The sequence below is a fragment of the Antennarius striatus genome, chromosome 2 (genome assembly GCF_040054535.1).
Source record: "Antennarius striatus isolate MH-2024 chromosome 2, ASM4005453v1, whole genome shotgun sequence".
Classification (NCBI taxonomy): domain Eukaryota; kingdom Metazoa; phylum Chordata; class Actinopteri; order Lophiiformes; family Antennariidae; genus Antennarius; species Antennarius striatus.
In genome coordinates, this window is record NC_090777.1 from 2,345,098 (window position 1) to 2,369,962 (window position 24,865).

The 24,865-nt window shown below is 45.3% G+C and overlaps 1 protein-coding gene across 1 annotated transcript in view; it reads right to left on the reverse strand.

The window, feature by feature from the left end:
• Nucleotides 1–10,361: 10,361 nt before the first annotated feature.
• dlgap4a (discs, large (Drosophila) homolog-associated protein 4a) overlaps nucleotides 10,362–24,865 on the reverse strand; it is a 57,768-nt gene continuing 43,264 nt past the window's right edge. The window contains exons 5-12 of the mRNA XM_068305277.1: nucleotides 24,592–24,760; nucleotides 22,665–22,905; nucleotides 14,405–14,841; nucleotides 14,219–14,316; nucleotides 13,484–13,902; nucleotides 12,976–13,067; nucleotides 12,509–12,661; nucleotides 10,362–12,415 (exon numbers count right to left, since the gene is read on the reverse strand). Coding sequence (XP_068161378.1) covers nucleotides 12,191–12,415; nucleotides 12,509–12,661; nucleotides 12,976–13,067; nucleotides 13,484–13,902; nucleotides 14,219–14,316; nucleotides 14,405–14,841; nucleotides 22,665–22,905; nucleotides 24,592–24,760 — 1,834 coding nt within the window. The 3' untranslated portion in view covers nucleotides 10,362–12,190. The remainder of the gene's footprint in view (nucleotides 12,416–12,508; nucleotides 12,662–12,975; nucleotides 13,068–13,483; nucleotides 13,903–14,218; nucleotides 14,317–14,404; nucleotides 14,842–22,664; nucleotides 22,906–24,591; nucleotides 24,761–24,865) is intronic.

Here is a 24,865-nt window from a genome sequence, read left to right on the forward strand (position 1 = left end):
ACACGATGTATATGAGCTAATGTATAGTGGCCCATCTGTCAGGAGGAGCCTAGGGACGTACATAATAAATATCTGAGATTCTCTGACCGTGTTGCTCCTGCCCCCTGTCGCGGTTCATACAACGCAAGATTTTGTGTTAGGGACAGAGAACCCAAATATTGTATCAGGGCAAATACATTTGATCAACAAGACGATTCGTTTCTTGTTTCTCCTTCCGTTTTTGAACACGCACAACTGCTCTGGGTGGACTTCGCAATAAAAGTCAGTTTACCTAACAATAGATAGATAGATAGAACCCTTTGAGTTCAGGGAAACTTCTCTTACCTGGTTAGCTTCACCAACACCAACAGGTGGAACAAATAAAACGTTAAAAACTAGGTGGTGGAGGGTTCTCACTGATTTGTTAAGAAGGTAGCTTTGAGATAAAGATGTTCCTCTGTAACAGTAATGTCAGCATGTTGAGCTTCATGGTTCAGAGAGTCTGCAAAAGGTCCAAAAAGACACAAAGCAAGTGGAAGGGGACATCTTTCTCAAAAGATGTCTTCAGAGATTATTCCAGATCTTCTGGTTTAAAAAAATATGGAACAAGTGGGGCGTAGATAGCAGATAATGGATAACCACCAGTAGTAACAAGTTAGTAGTAACAAGTTAGGTAGTGACAGACTTAAGAACTTATGATTTTCTATTTTTATATTCTTGATGGGTTATTTATTACTCCTTTTATTAGGTGTTGTACTACTCTCTATGTGCTGGTGCTTTCTGTGTGCTTTTTTTTCTCTGTGTTTTGTGTACTCACTGTGCTGTGTGCAACGGAGAAATTAATTTCCCTGATGGAACCTCCTTAAGGGATAAGTAATGTTATACTCGACTCTAGTATATATACTCTAGTACAAGAAAAGTACAAGAAAACCAGGAACCAGATCATGGAAGAAGGCAAGGAGATCACCGCAAAATGCTTCAAATAGAACCGTAACAGGAACAAAGTGAATCAAATAAGTCGATGCAAAAAACCATCTCGTGCATACTGATTTGATATACAACGAACAAGTAAAAACCATGAGTGAAGCCGTGACACTCGGACACTTTTCGTTTTGCTGAGATAATGTGTAAAGTATTCCAAGCATGAGGGAAAGTGAGCTCAACAAGAAACAACAAGCAAGCAATATTTTTTCTCAATAGCTTGGAGCCACATCCGTTACTGTTCATGGTTTTTCAATGTCCAACAGAATTTAATACTATTCAAAGTAAGGTCATATTGATTACTAATATTGAATAGGAATGGTGCTCTGTCATAATGTTTTATTAAGTCATTAGAACCCACATGAATGCGAAATGATTGGAGTTATGCTTGTTAATGAAAACACATTAATATCGGGAACATCTGTGATAACTATGTCGTGTTACAAATGGGTATTTATAGGTAAAGATTACAACTACCAAATGACAGCTACCCAAAGTTTTGGCCTCTCACATAATAAATTTAATCAACCAGAGAATTATTCAGAATCTAACAAAGTGAAAAATGGTTGGGAGCCCCAAGGTTCCAAGACAAAAAATTAGGCCACGGAAGTTAAAAGTCCCAGATCAAGGTTTAAGTCCAAACTTAAGGTATAAATCTGTGTTTCTAGCACTTAAAGCACCGTCTAAATGGTTGAAGTCTTAAATTCTAGATAAAGAAAGTGAGAATAGGAATTAGGTGGGGTCCAAGTGCAAAGATGTCAGATGAAACTACTTTAGACGGTGTCAAACCAGTAGAACCACTGACTGCTCAGAATGGCTCCAGCTGAGGAGACAGTGACTGATAAAATGGGGTCGCCCAGTCAAAATCAGGTAAATGGGGAGAAACGTTAGGAAAGTTTGCCAAAATTAAAATCAACCAAACTGCAACCAAGCAAGAGAATTAAACTATTGAAAGATTGAATAAATTTGTGCCTACAACACCCGTGACCACACGGCGTCGTAGGCACAAAAATATCTGGAGGGAACCTTATTCCTGAAGGACCTGGGGGGACTACAAACTAGAAGTGAGAAATTAAGCGCTATAGGAATAAGGGTGAGAGAAGAGTGTTAAAGAGAAACAGTGTGACCCCACTGTCGGTACAAAAGCAGCATTTTGGGTTTTTACAGTGCCTTGCGAAAGTATTGGCCCCCCAAGAACTTTTTGACATTGTTCCACAATTCAGGCTTCAAACTTTAAGATAACAAACTGAAAATATTAAAAAAAGAAATCAACAACATGTGAGACACAATCGTGAAGTGGAACCAGATTTATTCCACATTTTATTTTGTGTTTACAGATTAAAAACTAAAAGTAGGACGTGTTAAAGTACTGCCCCCCCTTTGAGTTAATACTCTGTACAACCTCCTTCTGCTGCGATCACAGCTGATCGCAGCAGAAGGACTGAGGTCTGGACTGTGGTCATGCTAACACCTCTAGAAGGTCAGTCTTAAACCGTTCCGTAGTAGATCTGGCTTCATGTTTAGGATCGTTGACCTGTTGGAAGGTGAACCTCCGCCCCATCCTCAGACTCCAACAGATGTTCTCCCAGAATCATCCTGTTTTTGGGTCCATCCATCTTCACATCAACTCTAAGGATCTTCCCAGTCCCTGCTGAAGAAAAGCCCCCCCAGATCATGATGCTGCCCCCACCATGTTTGACAGTGGGGATGGTGTTTCCAGGGTGATGTGCAGTGCTACTCTTACACCAAACAGAACGTTTCTCATTCACCCCAAAAGTTCCATCTGGTCTCATCTGACCAGAGCACCTTGTTCCTCATGTCACCTGTGTCTCCATGGGGCTTCTTCAGAACTACTAACAGGCCTTTTTATGGTTTTCTTTCAGAAAAGACTTTCTCCTGCCACTCCTCCATAAAGACCAGATTTATTCACTAATAGTTGTCTTCTGGACAGGTTGTCCCACCTCAGCTGTGTATGTCTGCAGGTCATCCAGCGTGATCATGGGCCTCTTGGTTCCTTCTCTGCTTAGTTTCCTCCTTGTTTGGGCTGAAAGTTCAGAGGGATGACCAGGTCTTGGTAGGGTTGCAGTGGTTTTATGCCCCCTCCATGTTGATACTATTGCCCTCACGGTGCTCCGGGAGACGTTTAAATATTGTGAGATCTTCTTGTTTCCCATTCCTGCTTTGAACTTTTCCACCACTTCATCCCGGACCTGCCTGGTGTGTTCTGTGGTTTTCATGATGCTGTTGGTTCTCCAGTGTTCCTTTCTCAGACCTCTGAGACCTTCACAGAGCAGGTGCATTTAAACTGAGACCAAACGACACACAGGTCACTCTGTTGGTCATTGTTGGTCATTCAGGTCAACACTGGATCATCAGAAGTCATCAGGGAACTTCTGGAGTCGGTTAGCTGAGCTGAGAGAACAGGGGGCCGATACTTCAACACGTCCTGCTTCTCAGTTTTTATGTGCAAAAACAAAATAAAATGTGGAATAAATTTGGTTCCACTTCACGATTGTGTCTCAAATGTTGTTGATTTGTGAAAAATATTTTCAGTTTGTTATCTTTAAGTTTGAAGCCTGAAATGTAGCAAAATGTCATAAAGTTCTTGGGGGGCCAATACTTTCGCAAGGCACTGTAGTCCTGTATGCAACACAATGTAGATCACACATGTCAAAGTCAGGCCCGGGGGCCAGATTCGGCCCAGGAATGATTTAGCTATGGCCCCCTGGATGTTACGTAATTACTATTAGAACCGACCCGCGGGCCACAGCCACCTTCTGGTCTTTTATACGCACCGCCACTACATTCCCCACAACGCAGCCCACAGAGTCACTGCAGAGAGCGAGCCTTGGCTTCATTATTTATCAGCTGTCAGAGCAGAGGTTAACTTTCAGCTACCCCCCTCCTCAAAAATGGCTAAAAGGAAGGTGGACGCTGAGAACAGGGGGGTTTCAAGCCAGGTAGGAGGCAGAGAACATGTTCACAGAGGTAAAAGACAAACCTGTGTGTCTTCTGTGAGGAGAAAGTTTGGCAGTAATGAAAGAATATAACCTAAGAACGCCCCATTAAACATCTCAGAAACGCAGACAAAAACGTTTTATTCTTTGAAATAAGTTCATTTTTGTCTGTTTGCCCTTTGAAAAATGTTTTGGCTTTAAATTACTGACAGATCCACAAGAAAATATTGCTTTATTCATTTAATTGTTAAATAATATACACTCTTGGTTCAATCAGCTATGTTCATTTCAATATGTTTTACTTAACATTGAACCAGTCCGGCCCTCGGCTTGAAGCAAATTTGATTTGTGTGTTTGACTTTGACATTCCTGGTTTAGAAGGTTAAAATACTAAATTCCACCAGAAAAGAAAATGAGAATAGGAATTAGGTGGGGTCCAAGTGCAAAGATGTCAGATGAAACTACTTTAGACGGTGTCAAACCGGTAGAACCACTGACTGCTCAGAATGGCTCCAGCTGAGGAGACAGTGACTGACAAAATGGGGTCGCCCAGTCAAAATCAGGAAACTGGGGAGAAACGTTATGCAAGCTTGCCAAAATTAAAATCAACCAAACAAACAAATTAAATTACTGAAAAATGGAATACATTCGTGCCTACAACAACGACGACCGCACGGCATCGTTGTTGTAGGCACAAAAATATCTGGAGGGACCTTTATTCCTGAAGGACCTGGGGGGACTACAAACTAAGAGAAGTCAGAAATAAGCACTATAGGAATAAGAGTGAAATATGAGTGTGAAAGAGACCTGATCAAAATTTTAAGACCAGCTGAAAAATTGCAAGAATTCACATTTTGCACTGTTGGATCTTAATAATGTTCTAGTGCTTGAATAGCAGAAAGAAGAAATGGGAGTGAGACAAAAAAAATTTGAATAAGCAATTTATAGCAAACAACCATTAAACTGAAATAGACTGTTCATCAGCCAATCAAAAGTTTAAGACCATGGCCTTTAAATGAACAAATCTTCACAAAAATGTGGATTAAGTATCATTTTCTGTCAGGCATTCACACTGGTACGACCTCCTGATGGCCAAGGCAAAAGAACTTTCTTTCCTAGAACGTGTTTGGATTGTTTAGCCGCATCAGCAAGGCCTCTTGCAGCGTGCCATTGCTGCTGAAGTTGGAGGAAGTCTTCTTCTTTTCTCTTCAGGGGTCTCCACAGCCAATCAGTGTCCTCCATCTAACCCTGTCTTCTCATCCTCTTCTCTCACACCAACTTCCTTCATGTCCTCTTTCACTACATCCATAAACCTCCTCTTTGGTCTTCCTCTAGGCCTCCTGCCTGGCAGTTCAGAACTCAGCATCCTTCTACCAATATATTCACTATCTCTCCTCTGGACATGTCCAAACCATCTCAGTCTGGCCTCTCTGACTTTATCTCCAGAACCTCTAACATGTGCTGTCCCTCTGATGTACTCATTCCTGATCCTATCCATCCTGGTCACTCCCAGAGAGAACCTCAGCATCTTCATCTCTGCTACCTCCAGCTCTGTCTCCTGTCTTTTCCTCAGTGACACTGTCTCTAGACCAAACAACATCTCTGGTCTCACCACAGTTTTGTACACCTTTCCTTTCATTTTAGCTGAAACTCTTCTATCACACATCACACCTGACACTTTCCTCCACCCGTTCCATCCTGCCTGGACACGCTTCTTCACCTCTTTTCCACACTCTCCATTGCTCTGGACTGTTGACCCTAAGTACTTCAAATCCTCCCCCTTCTTGATCTCTTCTCCCTGTAACCTCACTCTTCCACTTGGGTCCCTCTCATTCACACACATGTACTCTGTCTTACTGCGGCTAACCTTCATTCCTCTCCTTTCCAGGACAAACCTCCACCTCTCTAGCTTCTCCTCCACCTGTTCCCTGCTCTCACTACAGATCACAATGTCATCTGCAAACATCATAGTCCATGGAGATTCCTGTCTAACCTCGTCTGTCAGCCTGTCCATCACCATAGCAACAAGAAGGGGCTCAGAGCTGATCCCTGATGCAGTCCCACCTCCACCTTGAACTCCTCTGTCACACCTACACACACCTCACCACTGTCTTAAAGTCCTCATACATGTCCTGCACCGCTCTAACATACTTCTCTGCCACTCCAGACTTCCTCATACAATACCACAGTTCCTCTCTGGACACCCTGTCATCAGCTTTCTCCAGATCTACAAAAACACAATGCAGCTCCCTCTGGCCTTCTCTGGACTTCTCTATCAACATCCTCAAAGCAAATACTGCATCTGTAGTACTCTGTTTTGGCATGAAACCATACTGCTGCTCACAAATGTTCACTTCTGCCCTTAGTCTAGCTTCCACTACTCTCTCCCATAACTTCATTGTATGGCTCATCAGCTTTATTCCTCTGTAGTTGCCACAACTCTCCACATCTCCCTTGTTCTTAAAAATGGGCACCAGCACACTTCTCCTCCATTCCTCAGGCATCTTCTCACCATCTAAGATCCTGTTGAACAACCCAGTCAGAAACTCTACTGCCACCTCTCCTAGACACTTCCATACCTCTACAGGTATATCATCAGGACCAACTGCCTTTCCACTCTTCATCCTCTTCAGTGCCCTCCTCACTTCATCCTGACTAATCTTTGCTACTTCCTGGTCCACAACAGTCACCTCTTCTAGTCTTTGTTCTCTCTCATTTTCCACGTTCATCAACTCTTCAAAGTACTCTTTCCATCTTCCCATCACACTACTGGCACCTGTCAATAGACTTCCATCCCTATCCTTAATCACCCTAACCTGCTGCACGTCCTTCCCATCTCTGTCTCTCTGTCTTGCCAACCGGTATAGATCAGTCTCTCCCTCCTTACTGTCCAACCTAGCATACAAGTCATCATAAGCTTCTTGTTTGGCCTTTGCTACCTCTACCTTCACCTTACGCTGCATCTCCCTGTACTCCTGTCTACTCTCCTCAGTCCTCTCAGTGTCCCACTTTTCTTAGCTAACCTCTTTCTCTGTATACACTCCTGTACCTCCTCATTCCACCACCAAGTCTCCTTATCTACTTTCCTTCCAGATGACACACCAAGTACTCTCCTACCTGTCTCCCTGATCACATTAGCTGTAGTTGTCCAGTCATTTGGAAGCACCTCCTGACCACCCAGAGCCTGTCTTAACTCCTTCCTAAAAGTCATACAACACTCTTCCTTTTTCAGCTTCCACCATTTCGTCTTCTGCTCTGCCTTTGTCCTCTTGATCTTCCTCACCACCAGAGTCATCCTACACACCACCATCCTATGCTGTTTGGCTACACTCTCACCTACCACTACTTTACAGTCACTGATCTCCTTCAGGTTACACCGTCTACACCAGATGTAGTCTACCTGTGTGCTCCTACCTCCACTCTTATAGGTCACCCTATGTTCCTGCCTCTTCTGGAAGAAAGTATTCACTACAGCCATTTCCATCCTTTTTGCAAAGTCAACTACCATCTGTCCTTCTGCGTTCCTCTCCTGGATACCAAACCTGCCCATCACCTCCTCATCACCTCTGTTTCCTGCACCAACATGTCCATTGAAGTCTGCTCCAATGACAACTCTCTCACTTCTAGGTATGCTCTGCATTACTTCATCAAAGTCCGACCAGAATTTCTCCTTCTCCTCCAGCTCACATCCTACCTGTGGAGCATACCCACTAACAACATTGATCATCACACCTTCTATTTCTAGCTTCAGACTCATCACTCTATCCGACACTCTTTTTACCTCCAGGACATTCCTAACAAACTCCTCCTTCAAGATAACTCCTACTCCATTTCTCTTCCCATCTACACCATGATAGAACAACTTGAACCCTGCTCCTAAACTTCTAGCCTTGCTACCTTTCCACCTGGTCTCCTGGACACACAGTATGTCTACCTTCCTCCTCTGCATCATGTCAACCAACTCTCTACCTTTTCCTGTCATAGTTCCAACATTCAACGTCCCTACTCTCAGTCCTATAGTCTTGGCACTCCTCTTCTCTCTCTTCCTACAAACACACTTTCCTCCTCTCCTTCTTCGACCAACAAAAGTTGAAGCTGAAGCTGGATGAAGTAAGACAGTCATTTTAAACTTCTTAAAAGATCCTGAGGGTTGTAAGTAAAAAAAGTCAAGAGGTAGACCCAAAAAAATTCCTTCAGCCCCAGTCTGGGGATCCAGTTGGACTTCTTCCAGAGAAACAGCTTCACTCTTTTGAATCATCCTGTGTGTTACCCTGATCTAAATCCAACCTAGAACGTTTGGGGTTGGATGGTGAGGAAGGTTTACAAAAATGGACACCAGTTGCAGACCGTGGATACCCTCCATGAAGCCATCTTCACTACTTGGAGCAACATTTCCACTAGCCTCCTGGAAACACTAGCATCAAGCATGCCAAAACACATTTTTGACATTTCATGAGTGCATTTTTTTGGAAATTTTTATATTTTACGGTGGAGTTTTGGGATTTTTTGAGATGTGGTCTTAAACTTTTGATCAGCTGATGAACAGCCTATTTCAGTTTAATGTTTGTTTGCAATAAAGTCTTTACTCAAAATTTTTTTTAATCTCATTCCCATTTCTTCTTTTTGCATTTTGAATTACTACTTAGATTCTTGTTAAGATCAAACAGTGCAAAATGAGAATTCTTGCAACTAGTCAATTAATCTTAAAATTTTGATCAGGTCTGTAGTGAGATCCCACCGTTGGTACATAAGCAGCATTTATGTTTAAAGTTCTGTATGCGACAGAATTGGGAATTTCCATTTAACGATGGAAATGACCACAAAACGCATCTGCTTACACAGACATAGATAGCCCAACACTCAGTCCCTGTCTACCACATCATTTTCTTAACGTAGAAGTACAGAACAAGCACAACACACAGATAACTGATACACACAAGTCTGAGTCAGGCTGCTGGTGAGCTCAACCCTCAAAGAGAACCGAACCCAGACACCGTGAGGATCACGGTAAATGGGCATTGGAGGCTCTTCTCCAGAGGTTTGTTGCTGCGTCTGAAGAAGAGCCCAGCGCTGGATCCTCACCAAATTGTAAACTGCTGAATTTCTTCAGTAAACCTTGTTTGGACTACAATTTGTCTCATCATTGAAGATACACCTCTCAACCGAGCTTAAAGAACCGAAGAGGGTTTTGTTCAGAGTAAAACCTCAACAAAATCTACCCCAAACAGCTAAACCTGAAGAACAAATCTGAATCATGTTCTTCTTGGTGTCACATCAAGAATTCTTTATGAAACTCACGTGTGCACAAAACAAAGCACGGTCCCAGCTTGTGGGGCGTTTCTTTATGCATTGTGTACTGTTGTTATCACTTGGAGACTGTTCATTCCTACGGTGGACCCTTCGAAGGTGTTTTGCTGACCCTTGTTTTATTTCAAAAATTAAAAACAACTGACCCCAAAAAGGAACTCAAAAAAAGGCTTTAGGATCACAAAGAGTTTTTGTGGACACCCTTTTCCTACTCCAGACATACGTCTCAGAAAAATCATACATGCATTCCAAAATTGAGCGGCATTTCCCTTTAATTCTACATCTTATTTAATACAGAAAATATGCCACATAGCTCATTGCAATCACAATTCTTTTTATTCTCTTGAAAGAAACTAGCCTCACAGTGTCTAACTATTACACCATAACACTAAAAACCCTTTGTTTGTAAGATATGTGCTTCTTTTGTAAAATGTTTCTCAGCACAGGATCATCAGGGACTGCAGGTTTTTGCTGATTTTGCTCGCTGGATGTGTTGCCACGGAGAGATGACCTGGAGGAAGGGTGCTGAGGTGGGATGGGCTCACGGTTCTGTTTTTAAATCCCTTTAGCACACAAAATGACCCAATCTGTACCTCAAAAGTTCTCCATGACAATTCTGTCAATCCCAGAAATCCTTTTGAGTGTGGAATATTGCCTCCTACAGGGTGGGTTTATGGTGCATCCGTGTCATCTGCTTCCGGTCGTCACATGTCCGTTTGGTAGCCCTTTAAAACTCAGGAAGTACTGGTAAACAAACGGTCTGGAGATCCCTGATCAGGCCATGCGCTCTGAAGTTCATCGTGAGGGTAAGTAAAGGGATCTGGCTCTCGAATTATGAAAAAGTAGAGGACCTTCAACCATCTGTCAGTTAGAAACTCCTACACACAGTACATGACCTGAATGTCTTACACAGATAGAGAAGCTTAAGATCATCACTAACACCCATTAAAGGAGTACTGAAAATCCACTGGCATATTTTTTGTATATTTTAATAAATAAGGCCATGCTTTGAGATGACAGTAACAATAAGTCTGAAGAATATGATTTTATTTGTGTGTAATATTAACTTAGCAGCTAATATTACCATCGTACTATGGATGGGTTCAATAATAAAGACAGTGAGAATGATGACGAGGGGATGTAGCAAAGGGATGTTTAATGATTTCTCCACAATGACACGGACATGTCCATTGTTGATGTTACTCAAAAGAATAGAAAAGTAAAAAACCTGGTGTTTTGTCAGCTTTCCCATTTCACGTTCAGATTTTGATTGCCATTAACTTAAAATAATAAAGAAAATGGAGACGATTCTTTTGTGTCATACACAAACTGACCACTTGGGGGCGAGCCAGCTCTTGATAACAAATAACAAATTTGTGCATAATTCTCTGCGATATCGGTTTCCATTCATGCACCGATTGTGTTACCATTTAACAAAATTATTAGATTGAAAATATTTTGGCCACTTCATCAAAGTGTCATGAGTTCAGAGACACGGCAGCAAATAGGAGCTGCACATACAATTAAGTAACGCGCAGCTGAATTCATGGATTCAATGAAAAAAAAAAGAGGAATCACTTTAAATAAAAGCTCAACAAAATGAAATGTTGATGATCAATGCCTTGTTGGCACAATATGAAGTCCCACACAGCACCATTAATAAGTCAAGACATGATCAGTTTGACCTTATTTCAGATGAGACACAAAACGTTCTACCAAGAATTTAAATAATAACAGAACGTGTACCACAGTTCTTCATTCTGAAACGATGGGTGGGAGCTCAAGCTGCTGGAAAGAGGAGTGAAAGGAACCGCGTGTACCTGCAGCGAAACACAAGATCTGAAACAGAACCAGTGTCTGATCAGTCGGCCAATTGGTTTTAGAGGAGAATAAATAATCCATTCATAGTTGCTTTGAGTGTTCGACCTGAGATTGGAGTCAGTCTGTCAGAGACGTAAACGTTCCTGCGTGTTCAGTAGAACATGGAGTCTAGAGACCGGGTATCGACTGCCTTCTGTTATTGCTATGCTCTTCCATTTCCTTTCGAGTAGCCCGTTCACACCCACCCGTCACATCGCGTCACGCCGTCTGCCTGAACGCGAACGTCTTGGTCCCTACGTCACACGAGGAATCGCTGAAAGTCATTTAAAAACAAGCGGAACACTCCGAGGTGAATCAAAGTGGAGCCGACAGGAGCCGTGGAGGTTGGAGTGGATCTGACTAACGCCTGGTTCCGCAGACGGACTGTAGTGTGCTTCAACTGGAGAGGAAAAGGAGGTGGTGGCGTGGAACGATTGCATCAAGTGCGAAACATGTCATGACAGTACGTGTAACTCGATCTATAAAAAACTACTTGGTACTGAACACGGACCTCCTAACAAATCATCTGGTATACAACATTTACAAAATCAACATTGGAATAGTGTAATAATATTATATCATAGTCGCTACTGCCTTCCAGGGATTCTCTGCGTGTCGATCATCAACAGCATCCGATGACTGACGGGACACACCACACCCATCGAGGGGGGGAACCTTATGCAAAGAGAACAGGAAGACTCTGTGGACAGTGAGTACGCCTGCGTGTGTGTGTGTCCTGAGTGTGTGTGTGTGTGTGTGTGTGTGTGTGTGGTAGCTCAGCTCGTAAACCAGACACCACACCCTGCCGCTCGCCTCAGAGACTTCTGGGATACGGAGGTTCTTCATGTCACCAGGACGTCCTCGTCCGAGATGCACATTTAAGACAGTCGTGACACAGTAGAGAATATCAGAATGTCAGTATCAACAACAGTATGAAACATCTGTTTATTTCGTTTCCATGGCAGCGGGGCTCCGGTTCCCACCCCTTTTTGTTTCCTGTTTTCCAGCTGTGCGGCTGTGTGGGCGGGGCTTGTGTGCGTCGGCATGTCGGTGTGAGATCCGTCTCTGTTCGTGTCGGTGAGCGTCTGACGTGAGCGGACGGGGGCTCAGAGGCGGGTCTGGGCCTCCGGGACGTAGATCTCGATGCTGTCGGCGCTCTCGGTGGCCGAGTTCTGCCGTACGGACGCCGCGCGCTTCGCCGCCATCAAACGCTTCCTGGCCTCCTGCCGCTGCTTGTCCACAGCCGAGTCCACGCTCCGGTCCTTCCCCGTGGACAGCTTGGGCCTCGCCTGCTTCTTTGGCACCGATGATGGAAGCTGCTTGTTTTCTTCCTGGGGAGTCAGGGCGAGAAGGAAGAAGATTAAACACCAAGTGGAACGAGCCGAAGTTTCTTCTGATCCAAACGGGGGTGACGGGAGCTCTACCTTCTTCTCCGGTTTCACAGGAGACTGCCAGCTGTTGGCTTTCATTTGGTACAGCTCGTCAAACTTCATGCTGATGTCTTCTATGGAGAGTTGCAGCAGATCCCAGAAGCCCGCCAGGTCCTGTGCCGTGGGTCGAGGGTTGGCCTCGACGTTCTGCTGACGGACACAGGAAGGAGAAATGAAGCACAGACCGCGTCCGTCTCCACACGCGTGTCCAACGCCGCAGGAAAACGTTTCCGCTTTCAGAAATCGTTCAGTTTAAGAACTGCTGGACCTTGGATTCAGACTGAGCTGAGTGGGAACTTCAGGCAGTCTGACCACATACATGTTTTAGGACGCCTCTGATTCTGGTTCACTGCTTTGGAACAGGAAGACTTCTGAGTGTGAATAATAAAAGTATTCATTCATGGGATTCTGTCGTGAGCAGGACGACAAACTACAGATTCAGTAGAACACGAGTCACTCACCAAGTTCTCGTTACAGAGACCTCTGAACTGCTCAAACTTCTGTGATATGAGCAGCTGAGCGCTGCCGACGGCGCTGCGGATCGTCCCCAACACTACAAGACGAAAACAAACAAGAACAAGTCGTCAGAAAACAGGTTAAAAAAGGAAGCATTGGACACGAGGAGGGTTGATGACTGAGTCAGAGATGTTCATTCCTGTCTCCCAGTCAAATATTTAAATATCAAATATTAGGAGATAAAAGAGTAAATAATCTCCTCAGAATTTAATCAACCCGGTTCTCAGAGCAGCCACACCCCCGTCTTCTCTTTTCCATCTCATGTTTGCTCAGAAACGGGAACTCAGATTTCAGTTCCACGGAGAGCAGGAGGAACGCCATCGCCATGCCATCGCCACGCCATCGCCACGCCGCCACTGACGACCGCTTCCTCCCTCACGGCGAAGACGACAAAACCGATCGTGGCGGTTCCAGACCGTTGTAGGTGACATATGTCATGACGTGTGTGCTCACCCTCCTCCGTCAGCTGGTTGTCTTTGGTCTCCTGCTCCATCTGCCGACACCACCCCTCCATGCGGGCCGTCTCGGCCTGCAGCAGCTTCAGGAACCAGTTCCCGTCCCGGAGGCAGGCCGGCGTCGGCTGAGCGGCGTCTCCTTGAGAGCTGCAGGTTCCCGTCTCCAGGCTGGGGTCGGGCGGCGGCAGCGAGGAGGGGTCCAGGGCGGGGTCCAGGCTCTCGGGGGGCGAGGCTGACGTCCTGGAGGACGCCGTGTGCTGCTCCATGGCTTTGTCCTGCGTGTTTGGCGCGCTGCCGTTCGCCGCCTGGCTGTTGCAGTTGAGGGCGTTCTCTGTGGGCGGGGCACTCGGGGGCTCCGGCGGCTCCGTCTCCGTGTTCGTGTTCTGTCTGGAGGCCATGCTGCTGTTTCTGCTGAGGCTGCAGAGACGCACAAACATCCATTACCAACACGTCACACACGACAGAGCGGTCCGCTGTGTGACGCACACTTTTTATTTACGCCGTAGCAGCAGATGGATTTAATTTAGTCCCGGAAATCATGAAAGAGTAACGGAGCAGAGGATGGAGACCCAGAGCGCGGTGTCACTCTGAGCAAAGCATCTTGGGATTGATTCAGTAGACAGAAAACACGGATCAATGTAATCGATTGGTTCCAAGCGCCAGTGGGTTAACAGTAAGGTTCCCATCAGGGCGTTGGTATTCCGATGTGTAATCAGATTACTTGAGGACTTACGGCCTGCCGTTCTCCACTTGAACTCCAATGGACTGAAACTTGAGGGGGGTGTTCAGGGGCACCGGGTCCTCTCTCAACACAGTCTGAACACAGTCCACCTGGGAACACACACAACAGCAAACCGTCAGGTACAGGTGTGTGTGTGTGTGTGTGTGTGTGTGTGTGTGTGTGTGTGTGACACCTCACCTGAATTCCAATAGAGGACAGTTTCCTCTTGGGGGCAGTTGGGGGCTGGTCTAGGGTGACAAAAATGGTTGGTGTCTCATTGTGGTGCTGGGTGTACGTCGAGGTGGTGGTGGGCGTGGTGGAGGGGGTGGGCGTGGCGACAGCTGTGGGCGTGGCAACGGGGAGCTCACGAGGAGCCGGGACAGGAGGTAAAGACCCTGCAGCGGAGGCGGGGGCCGGCGGGGGGCGGGCGCCCGTTCCCAGACTGCCGATGCGGATGCTACAGAGACTGTCGGAGGAGTTGCTGTGTCCTGATTGGCTGTTGGAGTCGCTGCCGCGGTCCTGCCGGTCGAGGTACGTGTCCTGGGCCGATTCGGTGCTGCTCTGCACCGTGACGGAGATGAGGGGCTTGGGGGTGGAGCGGGGGGGGACGGGCGGAGGAGCCTTTCTGCTGCCGACTGCAGGAAGCAGGAAACAAAGAACCAGGAAGTGAGACGGGAGTGGAGAACGTGCTCCTCGTCTGCTGAAGGAACACCACAGGTCAGCTGCTGTTTATCACAGAACACACACCGTCAACGTGGCTCCATTACAACCTGGACTTCGCCTGTCAGGCTGGAATTAAATCGTTAAACACTTCCTGGAAACCTGCCGGTGGCGGCGGCGTGCCGATGACGTCCGCCGGCCTCCGGGGATCTATCTTACAAGGCTAACAACGGTGACAGACCTTTAGCTCCAGCAGTAAGTAGACAGGACCAACCTGCCTCACGAGCAGAACGGATCTGAACAAGGCAGTCAGAGACGGGAACAACACCGGTGAAGGTCATCGTCACATTTTTTACCCTCTCGCTTCCTGAAAATGTTTTTTTTTGTGTGATTATATCTCATCGGGTTTCAGAGAAACGTACCTAAAAAAGGTATGAAAGTGAAAATTTGACCTCGACCTATTTTTTTAATTTTCAAGGTCAATGTTGTGATCTAATTTTCATCCCCTTGCCTCCCTGAATATAACGCATTGTGTTTCGTCTTTCTATCTTATCCTGTTCCTGAGATATGTGCAAATAAATTTACAATACAGTGGTACCTCTACTAGTGAACTTTCTCTGCAGGAAAATATTTCCTCTAGTTATGAAAAAAATTTCGACTTACGTAATGTAAAAACACAGTATCGGCTGATACTCGAATCTCCCACAGGTTCCTGAATGCAACATTCTCATAGCTGCTCTGCCATTGGCTATTACCTAGCATCCTGGCATCCCATTGGCTGAGAGGGACCTCTGTGTGGAGCTAGATCAGTGTCTATGCAGCGTCCTCGTCATTCGGCCCTCGACCCGTGAGGTGTTCTGATAGTTTTACATAAATATATTAACTTTTAGAGGATTCACTATGGACCCCAAGAAAGTGACGGAGAAAAGAGGAAAAGAAAAGACGAAGAAAAGAGTTTTTTTGTCGTACAAACAAATAAAGAGATGATAGAAAAGCCTGAAAAAGGGATGCGTTTGGTTGATCTCACCAAAGAATATGGCCGTAATGCATCTACAATCACCACGTTATTAAAACAAAAGGACGTTTAAGGAGTTTAAGGCGTCACGTGGGTGGTTGGAGAAGTTCAGAAGGAGGACTAGAATTCACTCTGTTGTTCATGGGGGGGCAAGAGGGCATGAACCAAAGAGGGCAAAAAACAATGAGGACAGCAGTTAAAAGGTTAATGACCATCATTTTATTCTTTACTCTTTGTTTTTTACGTTACACACAACTATCATTTATTGTGTAATAATCTAATTGTAACATGTATTTGTTACATGTTTTGATGCATTTTTATGCTTTATTAAACATTTATGTCTGAATTTTTGTGGGCCTGGAACGGATTAGGGCATTTACATGGAAAACACGTCTCTGGTTGTGACGGTTTTGAAGATATTTGGTGGACGGACGAACACACGAACACTGACAATTACAGTATCACCGCTTCCCGGGACGTGATGACATCAGTTCTCGATGGTTTGAGTCAACAATGTGAAGGGAACAGCCTGAACTGGATGAGCAGAATTGGGAAAGAAGAAAAAATATCCAACACTATTCTCCCGACTGAAACGGCCCAACACAATCTGACTCCGGGATGAGGAGCGGGACGGATTCCTGTCGGGTGTTATCAGTCTGACCACAGGGCTGTGGTGACGGATGCAGTTGAATACATGACGACATGAACCCAACGTTGAGACAGGTTAGTGTAGAAACCCTTTAAACAGCTGACTGTTAACACATGACTGAAAAATTTGCAAAGCAAACAGCCGATGAGTTCTTTTACACAAACACTCAGTGTCGCACACGACGGGACAAAACGCTTCCCTCAGCGAGAGAGAGAGATTCCTGGCTCGCCGCTGAACAGCCCCCTAAACCAACACCCTGTAATTGTGAGCATGTGAGTCACAGCACCGGTAAAAAACCTCATTCAGTTCCACAGGAAACAGAAAACACAAACACGGCAGTGGGATCCGTCCCGTGTCGTTCACCGGTCGCTCGTACACCTCAGAGAATAGACCGCACCAACAACAGAGCGTTTATTCTTGAATGTTTGTGGCAGAGATGCACAACATTCCTCAAGCTTGTGTGTTTTGCTCAACACACACCTCTTAATAATAATTGTGTGTTGATGCATTCGTGTTGCACCTCTTACGCTCACATTAAGAGCTGACGGTTGATTAATACATTTCCAGTAACGGGTCATCTCTCCCCCATGACTGCTGCAAGCAATCGTCACTCAGGTCAATAATTAATGATGAAAAGAGTCTAAATACTGGTTAAGACCATTTAGTCGCACGATCACAGGTTCTGTTCTGCCCTTTATGAATAGCAAAAAATATGGTTTTGCAGTTCTAGAGTGATATATGATGTGATTTCTGGCTGCATATCTTCCTAGGAGTACAGTGGTAAGAGGTAATTAAGAGATTTAACTGCCCCAACCCGGGGTTTCTGCAGCAGAGTCAGCTAAACCTTCAGTCACCACATGTTCCTGTATCACAGCTGATTCCTGACAAAGGAATGCAAGAATAAGACTCTATCCAAAAAAACCAACTGTTGGTGACTGAAACAGGCACAGCCGACCCAGAAGAACCCAGAACGGCTCACGTTCCCTTTTGACAGACGGAGGAAGACGACAGTAGCGAAGGTGTCACTGATCAATGCCTTTAAAAGGCATCAGTGAAATAAACCAACACAAAGTAGGTTCAAATGTCCTCGTGATCCAACACCATCCTTCAACACTTCACACGTTAACTTCAGCCCAGACAATTCAGGAACTCGCGATCTCTTTAAGACGTGTGAATGAATATCTATGATTCCTAATATCCTACTTCACATTGTGACATCAGGAATGATGGAGGTCTTGTTTGAGAACACGTGTGCTTTATCGTACTCTGAAAACAATCACGTTTTAAACACTGCCATGATCATTAAATGTTAACTAAGCTGCATGACTTCCGATAGCAGCGCGGGATCCGTCTGAGAGCTATCAGATAACCGCTAATGGGCCTGACAGCGGAGCCTAACTGCTCATAATGGACCGTCCTGAAGACCAACGGAGCCTTCTGGAAGCAGAGCAGGAGAAACCGTGTGGTTCCGGATGGAGCCGTTTGGGTTTGACAAATCCTGATTATGATGAGATTAGATTATCCTGGCTTTGCATCAAGAGTCTCACAGCAACACATTTAAAAAACGGGATAGCGGCTAAGACGACGAAGGCGTGGCTGACCGAGACTTCCATCGGATCAAACACACAAGAACACAGTCAGCTAGTGTTGACCAGGGAGTACAAACGCTGAACTCGGTGAAGCTTTAAACAGAAGAGCAGAGCATCAGTAGATCAACAGACGCCAGGAACCCTCGTGTTGGCTCCAGACTGCAGGCCAGGCTCTCCAGAGGGTTCTGATACACACGAGTCACTGTGTGTGAATTCATTCTCTCCTCGCACCATTCCTGCTCTTTAGTTTGTGACAAACCGTCTCCAGGATCAGATGAGGAGTCTCTGGAACGCTTTGTGGATGGAAAAACAAAGAATGTGGGCCACGGCCACCCGCTGAGACACCAACACGGCCGGTCGGTTTGTAATGACTGGCATTCAGGTTGGAAAAAGCCTTTTGATTACACAACACAAAGGAGCAGGAGGGTAGGCCAACTAAAACCAGACCGGCCGTCTCATCTGCTGTGAGGCTGATTTCCTGCAGACCGACTGTGGTCCTCGGGTTGACCCGCTGAAGAGGGTCAAGTTTGGGTCACGGTAATCTGTTGAGCGTCTCTACGGTCAGGGTGTCACACCGGGAGCCTCCAGGTAGACGTCACTACCGGAGCAACTGTTCCGTTACCACAGCTGGTCCATCTAAGTTAAAGAGCTCAGAAGCCTGGGACCACGGGACAGGAAATGTTATAAATAATAAGACCTACACAATTCATCAACAAGAACCAAGGCGGTCACAGACCGCAACATCCTGCAACTTACCCTGACCTACTTCCAGGGTAGGTCAGGATACCCTGAAAGTAGTACCTGACTAGTGCATAGACTTCACCTTTCAGGGTAGGTCAGAGCTATGCACGCACTTTGACCATAGATCAAAGCTAGTGCATAAGTAGATCAAATCATAGGTAGATCAAAGACCATAGATCAAAGCTAGAGCTCTGACCTACTGCCATTGATCAAAGCACTAACTTTGATCACTGACATCACCGCTCTGAAACGGGACGTAAAAATGTCATTCAAGTCAAAAGCATCGGGCTACAAACGAATAAAGTGTCTCCTCTTCCCCTGAAAGCCACTGGAATTTCTGCCCTGCCTGACGACTGGAAATAATGTGAGAACATTAACATGAAAATCGTCTTAAGTTCAGCTGTGACTCAAAGAAAAAAGCATCTGGACATTTTCATTCAGTTCTGCCAGCAGTTTGTGAGAAGTGGAACGACGGACTAGAAACACAACGTCTGCAGAGAGATGAGGCAACGCAGCGAACAGGAGAGCACTCGAACGCGTCAGGAGGAAGAGCGCCTGCTGTTGACCTGCCTGAAACCCGCGCTGCTCACCTCACCCATTCCATCAGAGCATGACCTCATCGCTGACGGTGACTCACTGAGGATGACTCACGGTCTATCCACGGTAGGACAGACAACGTGTGGCTGGATCCCACGGACACACCTTCCTACAACAACGAAGCGCTCGCGGGAGCGTTCCAGATCAAAGCCACACGTCTAAGCACAAAGTTTGAGATACCAGACAAAAGAAAATTATCAAGCAAGAACCGAAGCAGTCAGAGACCGCAACATCCCACAACACTCAGTGCTCTGACCTACTGTCATAGATCAAAGCACTAACTTTGATCTATGGTCTTACACTGGCCTTCTCCCTCATCTATCTTATCCGGTTCCTGAGTGTACAAAAGTTAAACTTTGACCTTGACCTAGTTTTCTCAAGGTCAAGGTCATCATCTCATCTTCATCCTGAGTCATCCTGAGTCATGAGCTTTTAGTTTCCTCTTTCTATCTGAACGGGTGTGAAGATATTTGTCGGATTAACGGACGGACACACGAACACTGACAGTTACATCACCACTTTGAAGCGGGACGTAAAAATTGGGTTTGAAGACGTTCAGGTGGAGGGACCGTGAATCAATCTGGTTTTAGTGATCCACTTTTTCAACTACAGTAGTTATTTTCCATTTATTTCCATACCTTTCTTCTGGTCCTAAATCAGACACCTGATTCCTGCTGATGAACAAAACAGCACTTCAGTATTAACAGGACTTCTGTCACATGTTCACGTCTGTTTGCAAAGGTCAGCAAAGACAAGCCTGTAGGACAGGAACTAAATGTGTGTGTGTGTGTGTGTGTGTGTGTGTGTGTGTGTTAATCTGGTGAGCACATCCCTCTCTGGTCAGGTGCTCCTTGTAAAAGCCTGTAAAGTTCATCAGCTGGGAGGCTGATCAATGATTGATCCTGTCCTCACCTCTACGAACACGTGGTGCCCAGCAGCTGATTGAAACGACACGTTTAGGAAAAAACTGAAGTGGAAACCGGTTTGTGGATCAGATGCTGGATCCGCTGGTGTTAAGGTGGAATCTGTTCCCAGTGGGAATAAAAACTGAAGCCCAGGTAGAACCCGAGGGACCCGGGTTAGCGCTCAGGCTAAACGGGACCGTGTCCTCCAGCCTCTCAACTCGCATCACTTTCACTTGTTGGCCTGGAATGACAGGAAAACTCGTCTGCCGTCACTTTGATCGACATTAACGTGAAGATTCTGTCACTACGCGAAACCACAAGGATAAATAATCGTGAATTCGTGTGACTTCTCTTCCTTTTCTCGTTTCCTTGAACGGTCCGTGTCCGGAAATGGAACCCTCCCCATCGGACCACCTGGCATCACTAATCGCATTAGCTGCCCGCCGTACCAGACGTGCTGGCTGGGTAAAGCTGGTCCGGACTGTCGGTACCGGTTAGCTGGAGCTGCTAGCTGTGCTATCGTTAGCATGAGGCTTCGGGGATGGGAGGTGTCCTCCCGCCGCTGGCTTCGTGCTCTCCTCGGCTCGCTGCTAGCATCTCCCCGCAACGTTCATCCTTTCTTCATTCACGCTAGCAAGCTAACCCACATTTAGCCGAAGCTAGCTCCCGTTAGCCTGGTGCTGCCAACAAAGCGACAGAATCGGGCAGCTTCAACCTGAAACCCGAGTCTGGAAGAAGCCGGAAGCCCTTACTGTGTGCTGGGTGGCGGTAAATCCGTATCTTGCGGTCGTTCGAACCGGAGCGACGAGCTGCGGACGGTTCCGATGCCCCGCAGTGACAGACAGCGCCACTGAAGAAAAGATTTGTACGACACGCCCTGGACAACAAGGATTGGAGTCCACGTTCCACCGTAACAGCTCTCTGACACCCGATTGGACGCTTCTGGTCATCGATGTGATCAAGGTGAAACGTGATTGGACAGACGTTCTACGTGACGTGTTTAGCGACTAGGTGCGCTTCATTTCTGCTCCGACGCCGCGGGGAAAACATTCGAGTCTCCATGACGCTCATTAATATCCATTGTGAGCACCAGGTAAGAGAACAATAAGATATGTTTAAAAGACGCGTTTCCAGCTTTTCCCACTATTATAAGAATAATTTAAACGATAATAATTTCCATTATAAGATTGACAGTCTAGCATGTCTGAGTTACGCTATGTAAAATAAACCCACATTTAGTATATGCGACCGATCACGCTTGAAATTGTTATTGAGACAAATTCAACGAACCCCACCTCCATCACACACAGGAGATTAATAACTGAAAACAATACAGTATACTGTATGACGTGGGCATACAGGATTACAGTCTGCAATTTTAATACATTTACATATACAAGCATCATTATATTATAATTTGTAGGGAATTTATTATTTAAGTAAATCGAGAAAGAAAAGCTGTGTCCACATCATCAGCTCTGGTCATGTTTGTGTTTGTAAGATTTAACACCAGACATTCTTAGTTATTTTATTTTCATTTATATTCTGTCAGGACATATATTTTCTCTTTATTGTGCCCGACACTAAAAGTCCTACACCACATGCAGTCACTACATCCACGGTGGATTTCTCTTTGTCCAAATTATTTGCAGTCCACCTCAATAATTTATTTGTTCTTAACCTCAATATAAAAACAACCAATACATTAGATAACACCTTCATATTTAAAATAGATCTCTACATATGGAACCTCACCTTTCTTTCAAACCTAAAATAATAACAAGATATGATTGATTTTCATTTCATGTTCCAGCATTTGTGTGACTGCTCATAGAATTGTTTTATAAAAAGATTTTACATGACTGACATGATTTTGAACTGAGCTTTGAAATCCACTTGATAAGATCATGTGGTTGTAAATTCTACCAAACATTAAGGAGTTGAAAGTTTGCCATAAATCAAACATACAATGAAAATCAATCGATTACGGAGGAAGCGGTCACACATCTGAGTCCTGCTGCCATGGTAACGGCTTCACTCATGAGTCCCGTTGTTGTCTCATCCACGATGCTGCACTAATACTTACCTTTGAACGATAAAGTGAAAAATCCTTAATCAAGCTAAATTGAAATTTAATTTTTAATATCAACAGTTTTACATAATTTAGCACTTTTAAAGAAAATAAAGTTTGTATTTTTGATGTAAGTCAGTGAATTGTTCTACTTAGTTTACTTTTCCTACAGTAATGAAGCAGGGGTAAACTTCATGTTTTAATGCCCTCCTCATCCTCTCTGGTACTCACGGGTGCTGGAGCTGTAGCCGGCGGCGGTGGGAGGGGGCGAGTCGGAGTCCAGGGAGGCCGTGTCTTCATCCTGGGAGCAGCCCGCCTGGATGGCCCGCAGATAGCTGTGGCTGCGTGAGCGGAAGCACGTGGGGGCCGGCAGATCCAGAGCCTCCACTGCCTGCGATTCCCCCTCATAGTAGTGCAACGCGTGCCCAAAGCCCTGCCCGCAAACCTGAAAGAGTGTGTGCAGACCTGCACGCTGAGGGCAGAGGGCAGACTTGGAATCAAGCACGCAGGACAAATACAGCTGCTGCTGGAGGGGGCAAACTAACGTCCCAATGCCACAGTGGAAAAGACATAGTTAAAGGCATGGGAGTATTTCTTTTAAATCAAAATCATCATATCTAGAAAGTCACTAGCAGCCACATACAGGTTGAATCAATTTGGTATGAAATACATGTAATATCGTCTCCAGGATTGTTGGTGTAAAGTTACACTCAGAGTATTCAGAATGGTACTTATGTAAATGAGAGCAATTTGCTTTTGGAGCTTCTTTGCATTCGAATGAAGCAAAAACTTCAATGCGTAAGAAGACAATGAAGTGCAGCTTTTTTCCTCCTGCTGCGGTGGCGGTATCAAAATATTTCTGCAGAGTTGTACGACTTACTTAAAATAGCTTTGTGTCAGTATTTCTGTACTGTGTGGGTCTGTGTTGTCATTGTGTGATGGGAATAAACGGTGACACCCAGAAACCTCTGACGCGTTTGATCGTGGGGAATAAAAAGACGCAGAACCTGCCGGTAGCAATAGTTTCATGTTGAATACGTCTGAAGCAAACATGAACTAGTTGTGGGCGGTGTAGAAACCAGAATAATAATCCCGTCAGATCAGCTCGACCCAACTGTTCGTGACGCCTGTCGGCTTGGAGGCGCCTGATAACGCGGCCTCTTTGTTAAAGCATGTTTGCATCCCGGTCCGACCTCACTGATGGATTTTTACAAGACATTCTGCAAACATCACTTCAGTTCCTCCGGCTTTTCCTGGCCTGGTTTAATCGTATCTCAACGGTGTCATCAGACCCTCTGTACATTTAAATATTCTCTCATTGTAGTTTCAAACTTGGAGAACTGGGTTAACGTTTTTCACAAATGTTCATTTAGATAAATTATATTTACCTCACTTTATAGCTTTACCTCAGTAAATCTGGAGCGATCTATTATAAGTATGTACAGTATTTTCCGCACTATATAACTCACTGGATTATAAGGCGCACATCCGATGAGTGGCCTATTTTAAAACTGTTTTCATATATAAGACACACTGGATTATAAGACGCACTGTCGGTTTATGTGAAAATTAAAGGATTTTAGGTGCGCCTTATAGTACAGAAAATACTGTATATTCATTTTATAGTGACCCCTCATTCCTCGTGGTTAATACGTTCCAGCCTAAGGTACTAGTTCGTCTTTTGGACAGAAGTTTACGGTACCATAACTCGTACCGTAGGCAATGGAACGCAGATTAAGTAAAAAATTATTGAATACAGTAAACTAAAAAGCACATTAGTGCCACGTGTTCTCTTGACTTTTCTCGACTTTTCTCGCACTCGGTGGCCAGAAAAAAGCGTTTGTTTCACATTCAACTTCCAAATTTTGTTGGACTTCTAAGACAAAAAAATTCAGAATTTTTTGGTCGAATTCTGATTTGTTCGATGTCTAAAGCGTTCCAAAACAAAGGTTTGCTTGTATTTACGGTAATGTAAACGTTCATGAACCCCCCCATACTGATATTAAACCACCTTCTATCTGTATTACCTTTAAAAGACTCTGATAGACTGTTTAAAACACTTTTGTGTCTCACACAAGTCTGAGACTCACGGAACGTAGAACACTTCCTGACGCCGTCAGCCAATAGAATGTGTGTACGGTATCACGTGACTACCTACCTGAGCGCTGGCGCCTCTGCCCAGTGTTCCAGAGCCTCTGCCCAGTGTTCCGGAGCGCTGGCTGAAGTCATCGTTCCTGCGGCGTGGGGGGGCCTCCAGCGGGCTCACCAGGCAGTCCAGGTTATCCAGACTCCGGTTGGTCGGCAGCTCCTTCAGGGACGGCAGGGAGCTGCAGGAGTAAAGGGAATGAAGGAGGGCCGCCGTAAACTTTTAGCATCCAGGAGGAACTACATCACATTCTGGAGGTTCGTCTGTGTGTTTAAGTTAACAGTGA